We start from the raw sequence: 26,968 nt of genomic DNA on the forward strand, positions 1-26,968 counted from the left end.
ACCTGGTTACCTTGTATGTACCCAACTTGTACTTCCCAAGCGCTTAGTGCGCTTAGTACAGTGCTCTGCACACAGTAAGTGCTCAATAAATACGATTGAATGAATGAAATACCCCAGTATTTAGAACAGTGCTTGGCACATAGTCAGCGCTTAACAATTACCATTATTATTGTTATTATTATTAGTTCTCAAATCCCTCATCGATGTTTTTCCCTGACTTGTGTGATCCTCTGTGGAAATAGAGAAGAGCTACTTTATCTTCCTTTTCAAGAAACTACTCATACCGTATTTGAATCGAGACAGCATGCCCCTGACGCTTCTCTCTATTAGGATGAATCACATCACTCCTTTCACTTTTCCTTGTTAGGACCTGATTTTTGCCTCAGTTTCTACCACTCTGATCTGTAGCTCTTCGGTGTCTTTACCTTCCTTATAAGAAGTGGAGCAAAACCCAGATGTGATAGTCTGAAAGGGGCCCAAGATGAGGGATTAAATCCTGCTTCACTGTTGATTCATTCAGTTTAATCGTCCAGTAGTTCTCCTTCATCCTTTTCTGTTGCATTTGCTCCCAGCTGGTTTTTCCCCATGATTCCCCCTACCCCCCGCCAAGGCTATTAGTTTACACTGTCATTATTGAGCTAGAATTTGATCAGTTTGCCCATTACTGATCATTAATGTGCACCGTGTTCAATCAACCGTATTTAATGAACCTCTGCTGTGTGCAGAACTCCATACCAAGGGCCCTGACTTCAAGGAGTTTACCTCTAGTAGTAGAGATAGACACTAAAATACATTACATATAGGAGGAAGCAATTTAAAATTAGCAATGAATAGGAGAAGGCCTCCTGGAGATGATTTCAAAATGGCTTTGGAAAGGGAGAGAGGGCAGTGGCTTGTTGGATGGTAAGGGGGATGATGTTTCAGGCTGGAGAGTGGCTGTTGATTCAGTCGTATTTATTGAGCGCTTATTGGGTGCAGGGCGCTGTCCTAAGCGCTTGGGAGAGTACAGTGTAACAACAAACAGACCCAGTCCCAGCCCACTATGAGCTTACAGTCTAGAGGCCACGAGCAAGGGGTCCGCAGTGGGAGAGACAAGAACAAGGCATAATTAGTACGTGAGCTTGATCGGAACAAAAAGTCTGTCCTGTGGGGTAGTGAGAGAAGTGGGTGGATACAGTAGATGGGAGAGGGTTGATGGGTTGACTTCAATCCAGCGGTCAGAAGTTTCTGCTTGTTGCAGAGAAGAATGGGCAAGCATTGGAGGTTTTTGAGGATTGGGGGGACATGTGCAGAATAGCGTTGCCGGGCACTGGAGTGAAACGTGGACTGGAGAAGGGAGAGGTTAGAGACGGTGAGATCAGTGAGGAGGCCGATGTAACAGATAAGCCAGGCTATTGCAAGTGCCGGGACCGTTAGAATGGAGAGGAAGAGGCAAATCCTGGAAGTATCGCCGAGAAAAAACCGACAGGATTTGGCAATAGACTGAATGTGGGAGGTCGACAGGGAGAGAGGACTTACTGTTTAGGGAAGAGTTCTTGATAATTATTCGGCATATTTCTTAACCTCTTTAGTCTCAGTTCTGGTTATTTGTCCAGAAATCGATTGCCCAACAGTTAGGGAAAAATGCAAAATTTCCACTGACCCATCTCGAGACAGGTATTGCCTAGCAATCTGTGACTGGTTCTGTTACAGAGGGACGAAAAGCCTTTTGCAGAAAGCGGAACTACTTTTGCTTAGCTATTGGTCTGCTACTACTGCTCCTCATTACTCTCTTAAAGGAACGTTTCTCCCCCGCAAAATGAGCCGATCAGATCACCAGTTAAATTCAAGCTGCTAGACTCTGCTGGAACAGAATGGAGGGACAGTAAACCGGCTACTCTCCCCCATCCTATTCCTTTTTTTAAAATAGATATATTTTCCTTTTTTTCTTTTTTCTTAATTTGTGGCAACAACCTAGACTCCCAAGCCCTTTCCATTTTGAATGCAGAAACAGAAGTCCATTTTGCTTTTCGAGGTGGGCCCTCTTTCCTGACCTGATTTTGCTTTAACTCTGCAGAGCAGTTGATCTGGTTTGATAGAAAGCTTCTCTTTTCCACACACCTCCCCCACAGCCCTTTGGATTTTTAAAATTGCAATGCCTCATCTGTTCGGGGGCGTGCCAGATCAGTAGGTTGTGTTTTGCCGAGGAGAATATCTCTAAAAAAAGACAAGCTTTTTACCATTCCTGATAGGCATTTTTCAAACCTAAGAAAGTTCTTTGGTGCTAAAGTACTAGAGCAAAAACACTTAATTTACTAGCAGTGGTTTTCATACAAATACTCTCAAAAATAACAGTAATTAAGGGGGAGGAGAATTTGTATTTTTCTGCAGAATGTTTGTCACTCACTTTTTGTGAGGCTTTAGTGCCTGTTTAAGCAAATCTTGCCAAAACAAATGGCTGAGTTTACATCGGTTGCCCTTTTGTACAGCTGGGAAGGGAATTGAAACTTGAAACTTGGAATGTATTTACCTAAGATACAGAATGAGACATTATGTATTTTAAAATATTCCAGTACTAATGAAGAGTTACGACCAGGCTCCAGAATCTTCTCATCTATTTTTAAATTTGCTGGGGAAAATATCCTCTGTTGACTTCCTTTCTTCTTCTTTTTTATGTCTTGGGGGTATGCTGCTCGACGAGCTAGCTATCATAAATTCTAACGTAATTATTTGGCTGGTTTTTCTTCAACCGTTTTTGAAAGCTAATTGAATTCTTTAGCTCAGTATTCATTATTAATCCTAACGTTTCAGGAAGACTTGATTTAATAAATATCTCTCAGAAGATCAGGGAACGTTGCTGTTTACCAATTCTAATTCTGCAATAACTGCAAAATATATTCATGCATTGTGGCTCCAAGTGGTAATTGTTTAGATTCGTGCAGTTTAATTTGCGTACTTTTTCATCTGTTATTTTATTTTGGATATACAGCATTCTTGAAAAGGGTATGTCCATATTTGAAAGTGACGCTACCACTCATGTGCTCCTCCAAGGTTGGGTTTGACTGAAATCTGTTAGTGCCCAATTCCTCCATGCGCATACGGAAAGGTTTTCCTTTTCCGAACTGATCATCATCATCAGGCGTATTTATTGAGTGCTTACTATGTGCAGAGCACTGTACTAAGCGCTTGGGAAGTACAAATTGGCAACATATAGAGACAGTCCCTACCCAGCAGTGGGCTCACAGTAGCATTTTGACCATCTGTCTCTGTTTTTGAACCCCCTCCTCTCTGGGATCTCTCAACTGCCACCTCGGCCCCTCTGCACTGATACGCTTACGATCATCTCTAGCGCTTACCGAACATAGCAGCTTTCGTACACGGCTTTATGGCTAATAATACGTGACTCATCTGTCTGCTTCATCTGTTAATTTATTTGTAATAAACAGCATTCTTAAAAAGGCTAAGCCCATATTTGAAGGGGACGCTACCAAAGATGTGATCCACCCCCTGGGGGTTTGACGGCTATCTGCTGGTGCCCAGTTTCTCGATTTGCACGTGGAAAGATTTTCCTCATCCGAACTGATATGTTTACCGTTTTTAGCATCTGTCACTGTTTTTGAACCTGCCTCTTTGGAATCTGTCAACTGCCACCTCACCACTGCTGCACCACTTGTATAATTACAATCATCTGTAGCGCTTCTAAACTTATCAGCTCTCATACCTGACTTAAAATATAGTCGCCCTAGCTGTAGTTTATTTTGTCTGTCTCCCTCCACTGGATTTTGAGCTTCTGGAGGGTAGGGATTGGGTCTTCTCATTCTGTCGTACTTTTCCCAAGCATTTAGTATACCGCCTCTGCACACTGGGCTCACACCGGGCTGTTGATTGATGATATCATTTACTAAGCGCTTACTATGTGCAAAGTACTGTTCTACGCTCTGGGGAGGTTGCAAGGTGATCAGGTTGTCCTGCGGGGAGCTCACAGTCTTAATCCCCATTTTACAGATGAGGGAACTGAGGCACAGTGAAGTGACTTGTCCAAAGTCACCCAGCTGACAGTTGGCGGAGCTGGGATTTGAACCCCTGACCTGTGACTACAAAGCCCGTGCTCTTTCCGCTGAACCATGCTGCTTCTCTGATTGAGTACTGCCTCTTGGTCTCCTATTTGAAGCTGTATTTCCCAAGCGCTTAGAACAGTGCTGTGCACACAGTAAGCGCTCAATAAATACGATTGATTGATTGATTGATTGAAGCCTTCCCTCAGAGTTCCTCCCCAGATTGCTGTGTGCAGGCAAGCCGGTTTTCAGATGTAGTTTAAGGCCGACCATAGACATCTGTATTTGTGGATATCCCCCACCCCCTGTTCAGTTCATCCCAGAGGGAGAGGTTGCTTGGATATTTTGCTAGCCTCCAGTTTATTCTTTTGGCCCGCCAAGGGAAGCTGGATCGCACTCCAGCCGGCCTTGCCTCACGACCGATGAGTCGCCCACATTCTCGCATCTTGTCTGTTGTTGACCTTGTCTTAGCACTCGCTGTTAATTACAGTTGACAAGTTAGGCTGGTGAAGCTGCTTGGGTTTTCTGTAATAAATCTGGGCTTCACAGTGAAGCTTGGCCGCAACCATACCTTTGTTTTTAATGGTGTCTGTTAAGCGCTTTCCGTGTGTCAAGTACTGTACTGAGCACTGGGGTGGAGGCAAGGTAATCAGGTTGGACGCAGGCCCTGTCCCACACAGCGCTCACAGTCCAAGTCGGAGGGAGGAGGGTTCAGTCCCCGTTGTACAGATGAGATCGCTGAGGCACAGAGAAGCTAAGCGACTTGCTCAAGGCCTCGTAACAGACGAGTGGCAGAGTCAGGATTAGAACTCAGCTCCTCTGACTACTCATTCATTCATTCATTCAGTCGTATTTATTGAGCGCTTACTGTTTGCAGAGCACTGTACTAAGCGCTTGGGACTGCCAAGCTATACCTATCGGGCGACTGCCAAAGAACTTGGGTATGTCTTGCTCTAAAACCAACTCTGTTTTTTGGCTTTTGAAGGGACTCGCCCAGCTCCGTACAGCAGACATCCCCAGGCCTGTGCTTACTAGGCCGAGTGCTTACTATGCGCAGAGCACTGTACCAAGGGGAGAGTAAAACCCAGCAGAACCAGCATACACGTCTCCCTGCCCCTTCTCATCAGGGAGCTGGCCCCCCGGCAAGGCTCTTCGGGTGCCGGGCGGGCACCCATGCCCCCCTAGTCCCTCCCTTTCCTCTCAGATCGGCAACAGACAGAGGAGAAAAGTTATCGGGCCGAGACCCTGTAGGGTTTCTGTCCACCCTGTCCCCCGCCGCTGCATCAGGGCAATCCCTCGCCTGACCCTGTGGGCACAGATCTTCCGCTCCACCCCCTTGGTTTATCGCGTGAGCGCCAACTGCCCACCTCCCAGAGTCAGCCAGTCCGTTGTATTTATTAAGCGCTCACCGTGCACGGAGCCCTGCACCGAGCTCTTGGGAGAGGAGAGTAGAACAGTAAACAGACAGGCTCCCTGCCCACCCCGAGTTTCGCGCATGTCTGAGGCCTCTCATTTTTTCCCCACCGCGAGTCCGTCCCCATGCTCGAAATGAAAGGCTGGCACCCTGCCCTGGATCCCGGGAATGTAGGCTGCTGACAACGTGCACTTCATCGGGCCCGTTAGGCCCAGTGGAAGGATTAGTGTCTGGCCGCTGCCCGTTTACAGAAGAGGGAGTAGAGCACGGTCTTCATCAAAACGCCCTGTGTTCCCCCGGACTCGCCGTGCCGCCATCTCGTCTCTCTCGCCGGCCTACTCCTTGCTCGCCCTCCCGCCTGCCTGAAACTCTCGCCCACGTCGTACAGACCGCCATTCTCCCCATCTTCAAAGCCCTACTAAAATCACATCTCCTCCAGAAAATCTTCCCTGACTAATCTTGAGCCTCACCCCCACTATTTTCCCTCCCTTCTGCATCCGATACCGTACCCGCTAAGTACGCTAGTTCTAACCTCACCCCAACTCCCGTCCCCACAGCGCCTATCCATATACTTTTTTGCCTCTCCCACGTGGAGTTTATTGAGCAGGGTATGTGTCTGTTGTTATATTGAACTCTCCCAAGCGCCTGGTACGGTTCTTTGCACACAGTAAGTGCTCAAAAAATCCAATTGAATGAATGAATGAATGCCTGATACACTAGATTGTAAGGTCCTTGCGGGGCAGGGATCATGTTTATGTACTCTGTCAAATCTCCCAAGTGTTTAGTACAGTCCTCTGCCATGAGATGGGGACAGGAACACTTACTCATGTATTTTGGAGTTAGAGATGTTACAATATCTATCAATCAATTAATTATATTTATAGAGCGCTTACTACGTGCAGACCACTGTATTTAAAGTGCTTGGGAGAGTACAGTGTAGCAGAGTTGGTAGACATGTTCCCCCCTTTAAACTGTCAGCTCAGTGTAGGCAAGGAATGTGTCTGTATGGTGTTGTATTGTACCCCCCGCAACCACTTAGTACAGTGCTCTGCACACAGTAACTGCCCAATAAATACGAATGAACGAGTGAATGAAAGTTTCCTGTCCCTTATGAATTTACAGTCCTCTAGAGGGTGAGACAGACATTAATCTAAATGAATAAATTATGGATATGTACCTAAGTGCCATAGGGCTGAAGGAGAGGTGAATAAAGGTTGCAAATCCCAGTGCAGAGGTGATGTGGAAGGGAGTGGGAAGAGAGGAAATGAGGGCTTAGTCAGGGAAGGCCTCTTGGAGGAGCTGGGCCTTCAAAAAGGCTTTGATTGAGGGGTTGTGTAACTATGTGTGTATATTGTATGTGTGTATTGTGAGAGGGAATTATGTTCGGAGGATTTAACGTAGAGTTTATTTGCAAAAGTTTGCTTACGAAAGGATCGTACAGTCAGTGACTTTGGAATATTCCTCTTGCCTTGAACTATTTATTACCTTGCTTTTACTATGCTAAAGTTACAATCACCAGAGAATTGACGGCGGGAATTGAGTTGGCACGGTGCTTGCCAGATAGTAAGCGCTTAACAAATGCAATAATAATAATAATATTTGGCTCCTAAAGTCTGAGTGGGAGGCTTTTTTATTAGCTCAGGGGACTTGAAGAAACGTTGAATCATCTAGATCGCTTGGCAAAATTACTCTGTACTTTGTTTCAGGGAGGTGTCTGTTGGAGGGGAGTTGAATCTGCCCATCGCTCAGTTTCCCCTCCCTGTTTTTAGACCTGAAGATATTTGTTTTGATGGGTTTCCATTGGAGGAGAGATCATTAGAGATTGGAAAGAGCCTGTCCTTTTACAGTGGAGTCTATAGCAAAATAAAGGGACTGTTTGATCAAAGTGATTAAATTTCCTTAGTAGATTCCGGATTGAAGTTCCAGCCGGACTTCAAAACTATTCCCTTAGCGCAAAGCCCTTCTCTTTCCATTGGATTGGTAAGTGTCTTGTGGTCAGAGGTTGTGCGGTTATTCTTTAGTAATTCCCCTCAGTGACTATTAATCATCAATCAGTGCTATTTTGTGAGCCCTTTCTGTGTGCACAGCACTGTATTACATGTTTGAGATTACTACTACTACTACTACTACTACTACTACTACTACTACTACTACTACTCTTCTTAATGATAATAATAGTAATAATTGTGGTATTTGTTAAGCACTTACCACGTGCCAGGCTCTGTACGAAGCGCTGGGGTGGATACAAGTAAAGCGGGTTGGACACAGTCCCTGTACAACGTGGGGCTCACAATCTCAATCCCCATTTTATCAGATGAGGGAACTGAGGCGCAGAGAAGTTAAGCGACTTGCCCAAGGTCACCCAGCAGACGGGTGACGGAGCCGGGATCAGAACCCATGATCTTATACGTCCCAGGCCAGTGCTCTCTCCACTGTGCCACGCTGCTTCGCTGCTACGTATTGAGCGCTTAGAGTAGGCAAAGCCTGGTGCTAAGTGTTGGGGTGATTAGACCCAGTTACTTGGCCCACGAGCCTACAAGGGGGCTGCTGATCTGAAGTCGGGGAGGGCATACACATACACACTTTGTCCCCTAACACGCGTTAGCGGGGACACGTTGTTGGGGAAATAGGGAACGGTCACCCCACGGCGTGAGCCTGTTTGGATGCAGCGTGCCCTGGTCGTGTGCATGGGGGTGATGACTGGCGCAGTGAGAAACAGCAAGGTCTAGTGTAAAAAGCACAAGCCTAGGAATCAGAGGACCTGGGTTCTAATCCAGCCTCCACTGTTTGTCTGCTGGGTGATGTTGGGCAAGTCACTTCAGGGTCCTACTGAGAGCTCACCTCCTCCAGGAGGCCTTCCCAGGCTGAGCCCCCTCCTTCCTCTCCCCCTCGTCCCCTTCCCCATCCCCCCCCCCGTCTTACCTCCTTCCCTTCCCCACAGCACCTGTATATATGTATATATGTTTGTGTGCATTTATTACTCTATTTATTTTACTTGTACATATCTATTCTATTTATTTTATTTTATTAATATGTTTGGTTTTGTTCTCTGTCTCCCCCTTCTAGACTGTGAGCCCACTGTTGGGTAGGGACTGTCTCTATATGTTGCCGTCTTGTACCTCCCAAGCGCTTAGTACAGTGCTCTGCACACGGTAAGCGCTCAATAAATACGATTGATTGATTGATTCTCTGTGCCTTATTTCTCTTATCCTTCAAATGGGGATTATGACTGTGAGCCCCAGGTGGGACGTGCACTGCGTCCAACCTCTACCCCAGCGCTTATTACAGTGCTTCGCACAGAAGAAACACTTAACAAATGACATTGAAAAAAGCAACACACACAACACGAGCTATCCTTAACATAGGATTTAGCAAGAACACAATCCCTTCGTTATGGGAAATACGTGTTTTAGGTGACTTGCCCGAGGTCACACAGCAAACCTGTGGCAGAGTTGGGATTAGAACCCAGTCCTTTTTCCACTAGGCCACGCCGCTTCTCTGAAGTTCCTTTTTTTCATAGTCCCAATTTTTTCATGTAGTTCCACTAATAAAGCGGTTTGAGATTCTGTAAATGAAATTGCGGTGAAAATATGAAATAAAGGGAGGATCCCGGAGGGAAAAACGGATCACTCGTAAGCATTTTGGAGATTTACCTTATTGCTTATTTTTCATTACTCTCTAGTCTCTTTTTTCCTAATAAATATTTAACAATTTGTGTCTGCCAGTCTGCTTCAGTAAATTGCAGGCTACTGGTGGACTGAGGCAACATCTTTTATATTTAATGAATGTTCTCCAAGGGTGCAATACAGCGCTCTGAACCCAGGTCTAGTCTGTCTCGCCACCGACCCCTCTCCCACGTCCTCCCGCTGGGGTGGAATGCCCTCCCTCCTCAAATCCGACGGACGATTAGTCTCCCCCCGCCTTAAAAGTCTTATTGAAGACATCTCCTCCAAGAGACCTTCCCTCACTAAACCCCTCTTTCCTCTTCTTCCGCTCCCTTCTACGTGGCCCTGACCTGCTCCTTTTATTCATCTCCCAGCTCCACGGCACTTATGTCCATATCCGGAATTTATTTCTTCATATTGGGGTCTGTCTCCTCCTCTAGACTGTAAGCTCATGGCCGCAGAATATGTCTGCTGCTGTATTGTCCTCTCCCAAGTGCTTAGTACAGTGCTCGGCACACAGTACGCGCTCAATCAATCAATCAATCCACCAATCATATTTATTGAGCGCTTACTGTGTGCAGAGCACTGTACTAAGCGCTTGGGAAGTACGAATTGGCAACATATAGAGAGAGTCCCTACCCAACATTGGGCTCACAGTCTCAAAGGGGGAGACAGAGAACAAAACCAAACATACTAACAAAAGAAAATAAATAGAATAGATATGTACAAGTTAAATAAATAAATAAATACAGTTGAATGAATAAATGAATGAAGATGCTCAGTAAGTGCTCTTGGTAGCTTTGATGGTCTTGAAGGAAAGAGGTTGAGGCAGTTCAGCATTATAGATGCAGAAGTCTGGGCAGGGGTGAGAGAGGATTATCACCCAAATTAGCTCTAGGGTGATAATCGATGGCGCGGGTTAACATCCAGAATGGCTTCTGACTGTTTCTCTCTTTTTGTGCTGGAACCCTTAGAAGAGAAGCGAGGGAACTAGAGAAGCAGTGCGGCCTACTGGAAAGAGCACGGGCCTGGAGGACCTGGGTTCTAATCCTGGCTCTGCCACTTGTCTGTTTTGTGGCCATGGGTTCATCTGTAAAATGGGGATTAAGACTTTGAGCCCCACGTGGGACATGTCCAGTCAGTCAGTTATATTTATTGAGCACTTATTGTGTTCAGGGCACTGTGCTAAGTGCTTGGGAGAGTACAATATGACAATAAACGGGCACATTTCCTGCCCAAAACTAACTTATGTCCAATCTGATAGCCTGTATCTGCCCCAGCTATCTTAGTACAGTGCCTGGCATGTGGTAAGTGCTTCAATAACATTTAAGAAAACTCCCCAAAACTATGAACTGACTTCTGTGACCCAGGCTGTTAGACTATTTTGAGAAAAGTACTCCTTGGAACACCTGGTAGTGGTAATTTATGGTTTCTTTTCGTAATTTCTCCAGATTTCCAATCTTTTGATTGTGCCTGTAACATACATTGTCATTAGTAAGGACCTCAGGCCGGTCTTGCCATTTCTGCCGTTTACTTTCCTGTGTCTGTGGTGTTGTCCTCTCGGGTCATGGGTTCTAATGCCGGCTCCGCCACTTGTCTGCTCTGTGACCTTGGGCAAGTCACCTCACTTCTCTGGGCCTCAGTTACCTCATCTGTGAAATGGGGGTTGAAACCGTGAGCCCCACGTGGTGCCAGGATTGTGTCCAACCCGACGTGCTTGTATCCACCCAGTGCTTAGCACGGTGCCTGGCACATAGTAAGCGCTTAACAAATACCAGAATTATAGTAATAATTATAGTTAATTCCTTCAACCATTTATCTTCAAAGAATTTCTCAGCCAAGTTGATGAGTTTTTATAGGTAGGTGGGCCCATTGGGCAGTAAACTATTTTAATGTGTTTCCGGAAAGGAAGAAACACAACTTTGGTTTCTGTGTGCTGCCTCTTGCACAACAGGGAATGTGTCTGAATTGTTGCGTTTGTATCGGTAATTGATGTGCTGTACTCATTCATTCATTCACTCGTATTTATTGAGTGCTTATGGCGTGCAGAGCACTGTACCAAGCGCTTGGGAAAGTACAATACAACAATAAAAAGACACATTCCCTGCCCAAAAGGAGCTTACAGTCTAGAGGGTTACTCAGCATACGGTAGCCAGTTAGCGACTACCACGCTTGATCAGCCGACCGTTAAGTTTCAAGGAGCGACAGAAATTCCTCAGAGTTGGGAAAGTGTACACTGAAACTTTCCTAATGCGGGTTTTCAGTCCACGTTTTGGAGCGATCACTGTTGGGGAATCAGGGAAGCTTCTCCCTTTCTCCCAGTGTCTCCCTGGGTCAGACGCGATGTCGGAAGAGATGGTTGTGCCCCCGTGTATGGCAGGGATTAAGGCACGCTTTCTCTTTGATGACTTTTCTTCGACGTGTGATCCTTCAAGCCTGGGACCCCCGCGTTACAGAAGAACTCAGTGTACTCGATATCAGATGATTTGGAATATTCTTAAAGAATTGGCTCCCCAAACAGTAAAGGGCCCTCCTTAATGGGACATAATAATAAAAATAATAATAATAATAATGATAGCATTTATTAAGCGCTTACTATGTGCAAAGCACTGTTCTAAGCGCTGGGGAGATTACAAGGTGATCAGATTGCCCCACAGGGGGCTCACAGTCTTAATCTTCATCATCATCATCATCAATCGTATTTATTGAGCGCTTACTATGTGCGGAGCACTGTACTAAGCGCTTGGGAAGTACAAATTGGCAACATATAGAGACAGTCCCTACCCAACAACGGGCTCACAGTCTCAAAGGGGGAGACAGAGAACAAAACCAAACATACTAACAAAATAAAATAAATTTACATTTTCATTTTACAGACGAGGTAACTGAGGCCCAGAGAAGTTAAGTGACTTGCCCAAAGTCACACAGCTGGCTATTGGCAGAGCCGGGATTTGAACCCACGACCTCTGACTCCAAAGCCCGGGCTCTTTCCACTGAGCCACGCTGCTTCTCTGGACATAGGCGCCAGTTAGGAATTTGAAGGGGGCGGTTCAGAAAAGAAAATGACAATCGTTCTGGCCTAAAAAGCGTTAAGACCTGGGTGTATTAAATATGGAAAGTGACTTTTATAGGGCCTTTTATTGTCGGTCTCTCACTGTAGAACTCACGTGGCGCCCAAGTCAGCATCCTGCCCTTTTTTTAACACATTCTCCCACCTTGGGTTTACGTAGTAAAACGATTGAGGAAGACACGTTAGAAAAAGCGGCAGGGTTAGACTGATTTTTTTACACGTTCTTCCCACCTTGGGTATACCTAGAAATAAGATTCGGGAGGACACGGTGGAAGAAGCGGTAGGATCAGAACGAATCAGAACGAGCCCCTATGGTCGGTAGCCGCATTTATTTTCAGCCTGCATTTCAAGCATCCCTTTACAGTCCAAATCTTCCCTCGTGCTCTTTCTGTGTCCACGCCCGAGTTCCATCTTCCGCAAGCATCAGCCTCGCCCGTATCGTTGCTGTCCCGAAGCTGAAGGGGAAGGCGTGTGGGGGAGGCAGAGGGAAGTGAACAGAGCCCATGCTGTCGTCAGCAGCGACTCCATCTCAGCTGCCCACCGTTCGCATCACCGGCCTGGATCCTGCCGCCTCCAGCAAGCTGCTCCCAGAGCGGAGGAGGTGGGAATCCGGCGGGGATGACTGTGGAGAGCGGGAAACGGCAGCGTGGGGGGCCGCCGGGATCGGCCCAGGGCACAGCCCCTGTTCCGCAGGGGCGCACGGTCTTAACCCCCGCTTTACAGGTGAGGTAACTGAGGTACGGAGAAGTTCAGTGACTTGCCCAAGGTCACCCGGCAGTCACGTGGCGGAGCCGGGATTGGAACCCAGGGCCTTCTGACCCCCGGGCCTGTGCTCTGTCCAGTTAGGCCACGTTGCTTCGCTTGTTCCCTCCAGAGATTTAAACTAGCCTTCCGTTGCAGAGCGCCTCTGAATCAGAAAATTATCTTCGAAAAAATTCTGTCTTGTTGAAAAAGTAGTCGGATTCACGTGGTTGAGAATTAGGCAGTAATTGTTATTATCATTATATTTGTTAAGCACCTACTGCGTGTCAACCACTGTCCCAAGGGCCGGGGTAGGAATAAGTTAATCGGATGAGACGCGGTCTCTGTCGGACGGGGGGCTCACAGTCTAAGTAACAGCGTAATAAAATGTAAAGCTTAGTAAAGAACTAAGTTGTGTTCTCTTTCCCATTTTCCTTCCTCACTTTCTTTTCCCTTCCCTTCCCCTCCCCATTTTCCTCCTTCCCCTTCTTTCCCATCCCCTCCCCTCATCCCTCCTATTCATTCCCCCTTTCTGCTTGATGGATTTCCCCCTCGCCCCCTCTCCATCCCCCCCATCTTACCTCCTTCCCTTCCCCACAGCACCTGTATATATGTATATATGTTTGTACATATTTATTACTCTATTTATTTATTTTACTTGTACATATCTATTCTATTTATTTTATTTTGTTAGTATGTTTGGTTTTGTTCTCTGTCTCCCCCTTTTAGACTGTGAGCCCACTGTTGGGTGGGGACTGTCTCTATATGTTGCCAATTTGTACTTCCCAAGCACTTAGTACAGTGCTCTGCACATAGTAAGCGCTCAATAAATACGATTGATGGTGATGATGATGGATTTGGAGATTTCTGTGCTGTTTAGAAATACTTGAGTACTGATCGGAGCAGACACAAGACACAGTTCCTGCACTTCATTCATTCATTCATTCATTCAATCGTATCTATTGAGCGCTTACTGAAGTCTTTCTTGGTTCTCCAACACCCCACGGCTGGCCAAGTATTCAAGTTGAATTTCCAAGGGACCCAATTCATTTTCAAAGCTTGAATGATAATAATAATAATAATAATTTTGGTATTAAGCGCTTACTATGTACAAAGCACTGTTCTAAGTGCTGGGGAGGATACAAGGTGATCAGGTTGTCCCACGTGGGCCTCACAATCTTAATCCCCATTTTACAGATGAGGTAACTGAGGCACAGAGACGTTAAGTGACGTACCCAAAGTCACACAGCTGACAAGCGGCGGAGCGGGGATTTGAACCCATGACCTCTGACTCCAAAGCCCGGGCTCTTTCCACTGGGCCACGCTGCTTCTAGTCACCACGAAGAGTATAATTTGTTTTTCTTCCTCGGATTGTATTTTAGGAGGACCTAATATGTGGGCTATCACTTCAGAAGAGCGTGCTAAACATGACAAGCAATTCGATAACCTCAAACCAACAGGAGGCTACATCACAGGTTTGTGCTGTTCTTTTAAACATCATTTGCAAATCAACTCGAGATTGCCGTGCTCTTACTCTCTCTTTCTGTTCTCAACGTCTGAAAACACTGTCATTCTAAATGCATCAGATTCAAATTGTAGAATGAAATCTCGCTACTTTTTTTTAATTTGTTAAACTTGCTAGCTGCTTTTCGAATCTTTTCAGTTTGGGAATATAAATTTTGTCACCGGACTATCTTATTCAATCACTCGTATTTATTGAGTGCTCACTGTGTGCAGAGCCGTGTACCTACTATGCACACTGTAACAGTTGGTGGTAATAATAATAATAGTAGCATTTATTAAGCGCTTACTGTGTGCAAAGCGCTGCTCTAAGCGCTGGGGGAGGTTACAAGGTGATCAGGTTGTCCCACGGAGGGCTCACAGTCTTCGTCCCCGTTTTACAGATGAGGGAACTGAGGTCCAGAGAAGTGTAGTGATTGCCCAAAGTCACACAGCTGGCAGTTGGCAGAGCCGGGATTTGAACCCCCGACCTCGGACTCCAAAGCCCGTGCTCTTTCCACTGAGCCGCGCTGCTTCTTGTTCACCATTCTAAACTGTCCATAGTAATAATAATAACTGTGGTATTTAAGTGCTTACTGTGTGCCAAGTACTGTGCTCAGTTCTGGGGTAGATATAAGGTAAACAGATTCCAAGGGTAGAACGGGACGTTATCCTCGACTCATCCCTCCCATTCAACCCGCACATATTCAGTCATGTTACCAAATCCCGCCGGTTCTACTTTCACAACACTCCTGGAATCTGTCCCATCCTCTTCATTCAAACTGCCAAAACGCCTACCCCTCAACTACTTATCCTGTCCTGTCTCGGCCACTATCAGTCAGTCAGTCAGCTATATTTATTGAGTGCTTACCGCGTGCGCAGCACTGTACTAAGCGCTTGGGAGAGAGCACTATAACAATAAACAGTCACATTCTATGCCCCAAACGAGCTTACAGTCTAGAAGAGGAGACTGCCGTATCAGCTTCCTCGCCAATCTCCCTGCCTCAGGCTCTCCAATCCACTTTTCACTCCGGCTACCCAGCAAATTTTTTTTTTAAATGATTCAAAAGTCCTCAAAAATCGCCAATGGCCCATCCATCTCCACATTAAACAGAAGCTCTTTTCCAGGCACTTAATCAGCTCTTACCGCCTCTTACCTCGCTGATCTTCTACAGTCCAACCCGCACATTTTGCTCCTCTAACCAGACCTCCTCAGGGTACCTTGATCTTGTTTGTCTGACCGCCTGCCCCTTGCTCACAGCCTCCCTCTGGCCTGGGCTTCCTCCCCCCTTCTGTCTGACAGACCACGACTCTCCCCTAAAATCGTTATTTTAGCCTCCAGGAGGCTTTCCCCGATTAAGCCTTCATTTCCCTTCTTGGCCTCGCCTTCGGCACTGCCCGACCGCTTATGTCCGTACTGCTTCATCGCTTTGCTATTCACCCCAGCCCCACGGCACTCATGTACATATCGTTTTGCTTTGCCATTTCCTCAACTGTAACCAAGACATGAATGAAAAAGGCAGTAGCGCCCATAGGCCTTATTAAACAGACTGAGTTCTAGCCTCGGGGTGTTGCCTTCTACCCCTCACTGGACCCAGTTTTGATTTTTTTTTAGGTTATTAAGGGTTTACTATGTGCCGGGCACTGTTCTAAGCACCGGGCTAGAGACAAGCTAATCAGGTTGGACACAGTCCCTGTCTCACGTGGGGCGGTCACTCTTAATCCCCATTTTGCAGATGAGGTAAGTGAGGCCCGGTGAAGTGAAGTGACTTGTCCAGGGTCCCACAGCAGGCATTAGAAACCAGGGCCTTCTGACCGACTCCAAGGCCCTTGTTCTATCCATCAGGCCATGCTGCTTCTCAGCGTCATCTTTCAGGGCACCTACAAGTTGGGCAGGCTGTGACTGAAAATGGGGCCATGTTGCATCAAACCAGGAAAATCTGGCTCAGCACCAATTCCACTAGCCCCATAAGAGACTAGCAATTTAGGTCTCTGGATCATCCCTGAGTGCGAGGCGTCGTTAGGTCGACTTCGTTGTTTTTGTTGAAACTGAACTTCTGGGTCGCTATTCCAACCACACCCATATTCCAACTCGGTGATTCGAAGAGCCGGGAAAAAGGGGACAGTGTGGGTTTAAACTTCTAACAAAATGCTGTAAGGACTAAACTGAGAATGAACTGAACACTTACTGAGTACGTACCGGCCTGGATGGGGGAATCCAAGGGTTTAAAATGAGCTAAAGCCGCTGGAAATCACTGCTTGGCTTGCCTAGTTGAACCAGGGCTGTGCCCTTTTCAGGTTGTTTGTCTGTCTTTCTAAAGTTGCCCAGGAGCCTATAAAGCGTCATCCTTTTCCAGGCTAACCTGGAGTATATGTAGAATTTCGAGTCTCAAACACTCCTGGGTCTGTGGAGGACAATGGAGGGACACGCTACGTCTTGGGTACTCAGGACAAGTAAGCCCTTCAGAGGGCCTGGGGTGAGCGGTGGAATTGATATTCCCAAGCTTCTCTGGAGTATCTAGAAGCAGATAATGGGCAGTGGATCGTAATTAACAGTGCAGTCTTTCATTAGGGTCATGAAAAAGCGACTTTAGCTAAACGGTGACTTTGGATTTGCTAAGGCACTTAGCATATCGTGATGAGATATGGGTGTTTTAATTAGTTTTTTCCATCTTTCGATGGCAAGTCAGAATTGAACAGATTCATGATCCCGGGCCATCTTTATCATGAAAAGATCTTAATAAAGATTCAGTTCTTTTTGTAATATAGAGATTCGATGTTTCTCCTCTTCTTATTACAGGAGATCAAGCACGGACCTTTTTCTTTCAGTCGGGCCTCCCAGCTCCGATTCTCGCGGAAATATGGTAAGGCTTTTCAAAGTGTTGGTAATTGACACATTATAAATTCTGCCTTGCACGTACAACTTCCAAACCGTAAAAGGGTGGAAGAAATAACATTAATACATCCTACCAAAAGGCCTTCCAGTCCATTCAGTCACCGACAGGGATAGCGGGATTCCTGGAGGAGCTGGTGTGTGTATGTGTGTCTGTGGGGAGCGGAGGGAGGCGGGACGGTGCTTAATTCCTTGGCATCTGTCGTACGTTTCGGGTATGTTCCATCCAGCTTCGTAACTTTACCCTCCACTAACCTATTAGGCACTTCTCATGCGTTAATTTATCCAAATCCCTCTGGACTCTACAGATAATTTTCTGCCTGCCCAACTTTCAGTGGTAACAGATTCCATTTGCTCACCACACGCTCCGTGAAGCATTCCCTTTTTTTTAATGGCATTTGTTAAGTGGTTACTAAATGTTAAACACTGTTCTAAACATTGGTGTAGATACAAGTCGATTAGGTCAGACACAGTCCTTGTACCTCAAGGGGCTCACAGTCTAACAGCAGACAAGTTGTGGCTATGGGATTAGAACCCAGGTCCTGTGAATCCCAGACCCGGGCTCTTTTCACGAGGCCATGCTGTTTCTTCTTGATTTCGAGGGAAATGGGGAACCGTTGGAGATTGAAGTTTTCATAAAATCAGAATGTGGTGTCTGCTTTTTTCGATGAAGCTCAATCGTCTCCTTCGTCTTCAGAAAATGTATGGATCAAAGCAACAACGATGGTATTTGGGATCAGGCAGAGTCTTGTTAATTCATAGGGTGATTGAAAAGCCCTCTGTTTTAGAAGCGTTTCTTTTTTTGTTTGCCTACCGCTTCACATGGGTTCCTGGAATACATTCATCTATACAAGTATCCCAAATAGCTAATATAGCCAAACTGCTATTGTCATGATAGGCCAGGTTGCTGATCCTGAGATGCGCAACTTTCTAGGATCTGGGATCGCATACGGAGTTCAGTGGACCGACTGTATGTAGTCTTGGAGCCATTTCCTAATTGTAAAGCACAAGTAATTATCATCTGCCTATTATTAACTTAGTACATCCTGAAATGTTTTTCTCTCTCTCTTTTAGGGCCTTGGCAGACCTGAACAAGGATGGAAAGATGGATCAACAAGAATTCTCCATAGCTATGAAACTTATCAAACTAAAGCTTCAAGGCCAACATCTGCCTATGATCCTCCCTCCTATAATGAAGCAACCTCCAATGATATCTCCACTGATATCTGCTCGCTTCGGTATTTGCTGGTTTTTATTTGTTATTGTCAGTATTTGTTCACATACAGAGTGATTTTGACATTCATTAATATTGATCCGTTGATCCAAAAAATCGTCCTAGAATGTTTGTATTTCTGTTTCTCTGCTTTGCCTGCTCGTTTTTTCCCCTTTTTTTCTTCCTGCTTGTTCCTCTCTTTCCACTACAAGAACCAGCTTTCTTTCCCAGTCAGTTGAATTTATTGTGCGTTTACTGTGTGCAAAGTACTGTACTAAGCACTTTGGAGAGTACAGTACAACAATGAACAGACACATTCCCTGCCCACAAGGAGCTTACAGTCTACAGGGAGAGACAGACAGTGAAATGAATTACAAATAGAGATGTGCATAAGGGCTGTGGGGTTGTGGTGAAAATCAAAGTGCTCTGGGCAAAGGTGTCACAGAAGGGAGGGAGCATGGGGTGTGGAGATGAGAGGTTAGGGAAAGCTTCCTAGAGGAGATATGCTTCTGGAAGGACTTTGAAGATGGGGAGAGTGTCTGTCAGATATGAAGTTAGAGGTAGTTCTAGACAAGAGAGAAAGGAAAGAGGCACAGGTAAGAGGAAAGTGTTTGAAGAACAAAGTGTGCAGGCTGGGGTGTAGTGGAAGGGGAACAATCCATCAGTCGTATTTATTGAGCACTTACTGTGTGCGGAGCACTGAACTGAACACTTGGCTCAATGGCTTGGGAGTCAGAGGTCATGAGTTCAAATCCCAGCTCTGCCAGTTGTCAGCTGTGTGACTTTTGAGGTCCCTCCCAGGGGGTGGGAGACAGAGGAGGAGCCCGTGAAAGAGACCGAGAGGCGGCAACCGGTGAGGTAGGAGGAGAATTAGGAGAGGACAGTGTCAGTGAAATCAAGGTTAGATAGTGTGTCCAAGACAGTGGGAGGGGTCTACGGTGTCAAACACTGCTGAGAGGTTGAAGAGGATTAGGGTGGAAGAGAGTCCGTTGGATTTGGCAAGAAGGAGGTCACCGGTGACCTTGGAGAGGGCAATTTCAGTGGAGTGGAGGGGGCGAAAGCCAGGTTGCAGGGTGCCAAGACCATAGTTGACGGAGAGGAAGTGGAGACAGCGGGTCTAAACAACTTGTTCATGGGGGTTGGAAAGGAATGGTAGGCGGGAGGTCAAGGGAGGCTGTTTTTAGGATAGGTTATGTACGAGGCTTTCTTTGAAAGCAGAGGGGAAGGAGCTACTGGAGAGTGACTAGTTGAAGATGGAAGCAAAGGGGCAAAGCCATCGGGTCTGAGGTGGAGGGGGTAGATTTCATAAGGAGGGGGGAGATCTCTTGAGACACAGGTGGGAAGAATCGCAAAGTTCAAACAAAAGCCAAGTTCTGACAGTCAGCGTTAGGTCACCCCATTCTGTCAGAACCCTCGTTTTGACTAGAACACGGCAGTAATGTTGTTGAGGAGTCTCACTGTCCTCCCTTCTTTGCCCTACTCACAACCAGACTCCAACGTAGAAATCAACATTCAAGGACCTGTGAAAAACAGCACTTCAAAACTAGCAGTTAAGTGTAGCTCTTTTCAGTGATGCAGCGACCGGCTTCCGTGCTTTTATAGATCCAAATTTAGGAACAATTATCTGTCCCTTCTCCAGGGAAATCAAAATTTAACTGGAGGAAAGAAGTACATTCCAGCTGTCAAGTATGTAGGATGATATCCACAATCATAAGAATGAGAAAAATTGTTATTACTAGCTCATTCATGTCCAGACTATTTACTTGTGGCCCGGACAACCCAATGAAAGAACTGGGTGATCTGTGATTCTTGCCCTCATTTTCAACAGTTCTGTTTCAGGGATGTACCACCTGGCATCCCCTATTCTTCATTAAGAGCTTAGTGCACCCAGTGAAGCACTCAATAAATATGATCGATCCCCAGCTTTCCATCCAGTAACGCATTGAGGGGAGCGTTCGTCTGCGAATTTATCCAAACTCCTCTTGAATTATTATGGTTATTATAATTATGGTATTTGTTAAGTGCTCACTATGTGCCAAGCCCTGATCTAAGTGCTGGGGGAGATACAAGGTAATCAGCTTGGTTCATCACTGTCCTTTTCTGGTCCTCCCATCTCCCTGACTGCTACTTCTCCGTCTCCTTCTCAGGTTCCACCTCCCACCTTCTAAAAGTGGGAGTCCCGCAAGGCCAAGTTCTGGGTCCCCTTCTAGTCTCCATCTACACCCACCCTCTTGGAGAACTCATTCTCTCCAGTGGCTTCAACTGCCATTTCTACATAGATGATTCCCAAAGCTATCTCGCCATTCCTGACCTCTCCTTCTCCGCAGCCTCGTATTCCCTCCTGCCTTCAGGACATCTCTCGTCGGTCGTCCCACCGACGCCTCGAGCTTCACATGTCTAAAACAGAACTCCTCATCTTCCCACCCAAATCCCGTCCTGCCCTTGTCTTCCCCTTCACTGTAGACAACACCACTATCCTCCTGTCCCACAAGCCCATACCTTGGCTCATCTCTCTCATTCAAACAACGTGTTCTGTGGATAAATCCAGGCGGCTTTATTTTCTAAGCATATCCAGCCTTTCCTCTCAATCCAAACTGCTGCCATGCTGATCCACCTTGTCTTTACTCCATGAGCCTCCTCGATGACCTTCCTGTCTCTCCCCACTCTAGTCCATTCTGCATTCTGCCACCAGGATCATTTTTTGAAAAAAAAATTCATCCCACATCTCCCCATTCTTCAGGAACTTCCAGTAGGTGCCCATCCACCTCTGCATCAAACAGAAACGCCTTGTCATCTGCTTGCTGTGGCCTCCTACCTTACCTCACTGATTTCCCGCAACAACCCAGCCTGCAGACTTTGCTCTTCTAACACCGGCCGGCTCACTGTACCTCGATTTTGTCTATCTCGCCGATGACCCCTTTCCCGGATCCTCCTCCCCGCCCCGCTTCCCTATTCGACAGATCACCCCTCTCCTCCCCTTCAAAGCCTTATTAAAATCACGCCTCTGCCAAGAGGTCTTCCTCCACTAAGCCCCCCGACCTTCTGCATCACGTATGCCCTTGGATCTGTACCCTTTCCGCTCTTGATATTCACCTCACCCTCTCCCTGTCAGCCCCTAGCTACATATCCGTAATTTATTTCAATGTCTGTCTCCCCCCTAGACTGATTGAATGATTAATAGGGTTCATCTCCGTCGTTCATTGTCGTTCATGCTGTCCTCTTTTCATTCATTCATTTCATTCAATCATATTTACTGAGCGCTTACTGTGTGCAGAGCACTGTACTAAGCGCTTGGGAAGTACAGGTTGGCAACATATAGAGACGGTCCCTACCCAACAACGGGCTTACAGTCTAGAAGGGGGGAGACAGACAAGATAACAAAACATGTGGACAGGTGTCAAGTCGTCAGAACAAATAGAATTAAAGCTAAATGCACATCATTAACAAAATAGAATAGCAAATATGTACAAGTAAAATAGAGTAATAAATGCAAACATATAACTACATAAAACATATAACTTCTATAAAACTTATCTTTTGATAAGGTCTGTCAGTCCTATCTATCAAGCACACAGTCCCTGTATTTATCGCGCCTTTACTTTGTTCAGAGCACTGTACCAAGAGCTCGGGAGAGTATCCTATAGCAAAAGAACAGATACAATCCCTGCCCACAGTGAGCTTACAGTTTAGAAATCTGGGCCATGTGTTTTATAAACACATGAAATTGAATTATTTTTGAAAATGGGGTGTTTTTTTTTTCTTCTTAGGAATGGGAAGCATGCCAAACCTGTCCATTCCCCAGTCCATGCCTCCTGTCGCACCTCTGGCGCCCTTGTCCTCTGTGACGTCCATGACCTCCCTCCCTCCTCTGGTTATGCCTGCCCCGTTGATACCTTCCGTCAGCACGTCGTCATTGCCAAATGGAACAACCAGCCTGGTTCAGCCACTGTCTCTCTCGTTCTCCTCAAGTAAGTACGTGGGATGCTCAGATTGGAGTCTGGGATTTTTCCGATCCATTTTAATATCACTTGAAGCGGAGAGAAAGGTGGTGGTGATATATCAGAGAAGCAGCCTGGCTCCATGGAAAGAGCCCGGGCTTTGGAGTCAGAGGTCATGGGTTCAAATCCCAGCTCGTGTGACTCTGGGCAAGTCACTTCTCTGTGCCTCGGTTCCCTCATCTGTAAAGTGGGGATTAAGACCGTGAGCCCCACGTGGGACAACCTGTTCACCTTGTATCCTCCCCAGCGCTTAGAACAGTGCTTTGCACATAGTAAGCGCTTAATAAATGCCATCATTATTGTGATTGTTATCATTGAAAAATGTCAGCGTTTAAAGTATTGGTTGCGTATTTTTTTTCTTTAAGAATGGACTCCCCTTGCCCGATATGAGATATGATTTAATCGTTCATTTTTAAGCACTGTGTGCAGGGCACTGTACTGGGTGCTTGACAGAGTACGGTTTGGTAGACGTGTTCTCTGCCCACAAGGATCTCACAGTCTGGGGGGGCAGGAACAGACATTGTAGTAATAATAATAATAATAATAATAATAATAATAATAATAATAAGTAAGGGCTGTGGGGCTGAGGAAGGGGTGAGTAAAGGGTCCATAATCTTCTACTGTCGCTAAGTGTCTATTTTATGATCTCTTTTAGCACTGCCTCACACGGCATCCTATGGCCCAGTAATGGGAGGGTTTGGCGGTACTAATATGCAGAAGGCCCAGTCTCTGATCGATTTAGGATCTAGTAGGTATGAGCGCCGAAGGATTGGCATTGTTCTTTCTTTAAACTGTAGTAGAACTGTGACTTGAAAAGATGCTGATTTCTTCTAAGGTATCAGAATGTTTTCGCTGGGGAGCCTGTCGAATGCTAAAATGTTCTCGAGGGGTAATCTTTGGAAATTCAGAATTGCGAATTCTGGAAACGATGGGATCCTGTCAGCCACCACCTTTGTGGCCCAGTGTATTGCTTGTACTTGTCTCCTCATGGAATGGCAAAGAATCTCTGGGCAAGTTAATCGCATAGTCTTCATCTGTTGTAATATTTAAGTCGGTCCAGCGGAGATACCCAGTCCCACCCCGGTTTGTGAGTCAGCCGGTTGTATTTATTGAGAAGCTTCTTTTAAGAGAAGCAGCGTGGCTCAGTGGACAGAGCCCGGGCTGTGGAGAGGTCAGGGGTTCAAATCCCGGCTCTGCCAATTGTCAGCTGGGTGACTTTGGGCAAGTCACTTAACTTCTCTGGGCCTCAGTTACCTCATCTGTAAAATGGGGATTAAGACTGTGAGCCCCCCAGGAGACAACCTGATCGCTTTGTAACCTCCCCAGTGCTTAGAACAGTGCCTTGCACACAGTTAGCACTTAATAAATGCCATCATTATTGAGCTCTTACTGTGTTAAGCCCTTGGGAGAGTACAGTGTAACAGACACATTCCCTGCCCACAAGCTGGCGGTCAGTTGGTGGCTTCCGTGGGCCAAAGAGTGTGCCTGCCCTCGATGATCTGCTGTCCGTCCTGCCCACCTTTTTGCCCGTGACCCCCCTGGGCACAACGGGCAGGGATGGCAGAGTTGTATCGCTGTAGCCACCAGCCCCGTAATCGATTCCTCGGTACAGGTTCTCGCTCTTGAAGTCCCTGGACTGAGCTCAGCCAACCAATCAGTCGGGACGGGCGACTCATTCATTCACTCGGTCGTATGCATTGAGCATGCAGAGCACCGTACTAAGCGCTTGGGAGAGTCCAGTGCGACAATAAACAGATTCATTTCCCGCCCACAGTGAGCTTAGAGGCTAAAGATTCCGTCATCATCATCATTAGAAGAGCGCAAGTCTTCCTCCCTAAAATAAGGAAAAAGAAAAAAGCAAGCCACATTTGGAGCCCAGATAGTTTGAACCGCCTCCATGCAATACCAGTCAGTCAATCGGTCATATTTATTGAGCACTTACTGTGTGCAGAGCACGGTACTAAGCACTTGGGAGGGTACAGTATTACAATATAATGGGCACATTCCTGCCCACAGTGAGTTTACGGTCAAGAAGCAGCGGGGCTCAGTGAGAAGAGCCAGAGATAATGGGGTCCAATCCCGGCTCTGCCACGTGTCAGCTGTGTGACTTTGGGCAAGTCACTTAACTTCTCTGGGCCTCAGTTACCACATCTGTAAAATGAGGATTAAAAGCGTGAGCCCCCCGTGGGACAACATGACTACCTTGTACCCCCTCAGCGCTAAGAACAGTGCCTGGCACATAGTAAGCGTTTAACAAATGCCATCATCATCATTATTATTATTATTATTAAGAGATTGTACCATTATTTCCTACTCTATCATCAAATAGTGTTTGATAAACTTCTTTATGGGGGATCATGCTTTCCGGTGCATTTGATAAATTAAAAATAAATAACCGATCTTTTGAACGGCTCATTGAACCGGTAAAAAAAATAGCTTAGGCGATACCATTTTTATCTCGTTCAGAGCATTTATCCATGTGACTTTGTATCACCGAAAAAAGATTTTTGCAGCTGTTGTTGGGTGGAATTAAAACAAATAATAATCATTTGTACTACAGTTCTACATCTTCAACGACTTCACTCACGGGAAATTCACCAAAGACTGGATCCTCAGACTGGGCAGTTCCCCAACCCTCAAGATTAAAATATCGCCAGAAGTTTAACAGTATCGATAAAGCCATGAGTGGGTACCTTTCAGGTGAGTGCAGGAAGGGGGCTTGAAAACCAAACCTCCCTTCCCCTCCCCGGACCACCACCATTGATGAGGACAGGTAAAGGATCATTACAGTTTTCCGCCTAAAACATTCCGGCTTCATTTGCTCCTTTGGAGTTCACTGATAGAGGGTTTCGGCAACAGAGCTGGAATAGAAATCTAACCAGAGGCTCTGCTCGTAATTTCACAACTCGGAATGGAAATTCTTAACATTAGGATTAATCTCAGAGTGAAAGTTCTTGCTCTCAAAGGAGAGGAAAGGTGGAAAGGATCGCACATGCTATTATTATGGCACTCGTTAAGCGCTTATTATGTGCCAAGCACTGTTGTGAGCACTAGAGTAGATACAGGTTAATGAGGTTGGATGCAGTCCCCTGTCCCACGTGGGGCTCACAGTCTAAGTAAGAAGGAGTAGGGTTTGATCCCCATTTTATAGGTGAAGTAACTGAGGCACGGAGAAATGAAGTGACTTGCCCAGGGTCACACAACCAGACGTGCGGCAGAGCTGGGATTAGAACCCAGGTCCTCTGATTCCCAGGCCTGGGTTCTTTCCGCCGAGCCACACCTGCTTCCCTATATCAGTTTTCCTAGTTCCATGTGTCTTTCCTGTGTCCCACCCTCTCAGGGTTACAGCTCCAAACTCCCCCTCAAAAAATGACTGAGCTGCCGCCTCTTCAAATTATGTGAGCCCCCTCGCCCTTTGTCCTTTCAAGGCTTCCCTCTCATTGTCTGGGTTCCAAGTTACTACCATGTAAGACATGAGGAGCCGCTTATTTAACCTTTTCCCTGACCTTCTCCTCCCGGGCTTCCCACCTCACTCCCGAGAGCGAGGGGACGTTAGTGTGACCGCCACACACCGCAGGTACTAAATTAGCACCATCCCACGAGGAAGCCCTACTCTAAAGTTACAAAGTGGGATCTCTTTGTACTCTGCACACAATAAGAGCTCAGTAAATCACAACTGACTGTTTCACTTTTCTGAGGCGGCCCCAAACATCCCCTCTATTCTTGCTGAATAGAGTAGACTTTAAAACAGATCTGCTTCAAAGCAGATGATAAGAAGTTTCTGCCAGACACAGAGGTGGGTGTCGAGAAGCAGCGTGGCGCAGTGGAAAGAGCTCGGGCTTTGGAGTCAGAGGTCATGGGTTCCAATCCCGGCTCCACCAATTGTCGGCTGTGTGACTTTGGGCAAGTCACCTGGGCCTCAGTTACCGCATCTGTAAAATGGGGATTAAGACTGTGATCCCCCACCATGGGACAACCTGATCACCTTGTAACCTCCCCAGTGCTTAGTACAGTGCTTTGCACATAGTAAGTGCTTAATAAATGCCACCATTATTATTATTATTATTAATAATAATAACAGAAGTGAAGAACTGGAGGTTCTAGAGGAGTGGGGAGATATAGGCTGAACAGTTTTGTAGTAAAATGATCCGGGGAGCAGAATGAACTATGGACTCAAGTTGGCCTTCATAGGAGGCAAGGAGGTCAGCAAGGAGGCAGGGGCAGTAGTCAGGGCAGGATAGGCTATGTGTGTAAGAGAAGCAGTGTGGCCTAGTGGTTGGAGCCACCTGGGAGACAGAAGGACCTGAGTTTGAATTCCGGCTCCACCACTTGTCTGCTGTGTGACCCTGGGCAAGTCACCTAACTTCTCTGTCCCTCAGTTACCACATCTGTAAAATGGGGTATGGGACATGGTCCGTGACCAATCTGATTACCTTGTAT

General features: G+C 46.3%; 1 protein-coding gene across 4 annotated transcripts in view; it reads left to right on the plus strand.

The window, feature by feature from the left end:
- The window catches only part of ITSN2 (intersectin 2), a 140,968-nt gene that overhangs the window by 36,251 nt on the left and 77,749 nt on the right, over positions 1 to 26,968 (plus strand). For all 4 annotated transcript variants that reach the window (XM_038751015.1, XM_038751016.1, XM_038751017.1 and 1 more), the window contains exons 3-8: positions 14,307 to 14,399; positions 17,225 to 17,288; positions 18,392 to 18,555; positions 22,298 to 22,498; positions 23,184 to 23,280; positions 25,089 to 25,228. In XM_038751015.1, coding sequence (XP_038606943.1) covers positions 14,307 to 14,399; positions 17,225 to 17,288; positions 18,392 to 18,555; positions 22,298 to 22,498; positions 23,184 to 23,280; positions 25,089 to 25,228 — 759 coding nt within the window. The remainder of the gene's footprint in view (positions 1 to 14,306; positions 14,400 to 17,224; positions 17,289 to 18,391; positions 18,556 to 22,297; positions 22,499 to 23,183; positions 23,281 to 25,088; positions 25,229 to 26,968) is intronic.

Source organism: Tachyglossus aculeatus, chromosome 9 (genome assembly GCF_015852505.1).
Source record: "Tachyglossus aculeatus isolate mTacAcu1 chromosome 9, mTacAcu1.pri, whole genome shotgun sequence".
Lineage (NCBI taxonomy): Eukaryota > Metazoa > Chordata > Mammalia > Monotremata > Tachyglossidae > Tachyglossus > Tachyglossus aculeatus.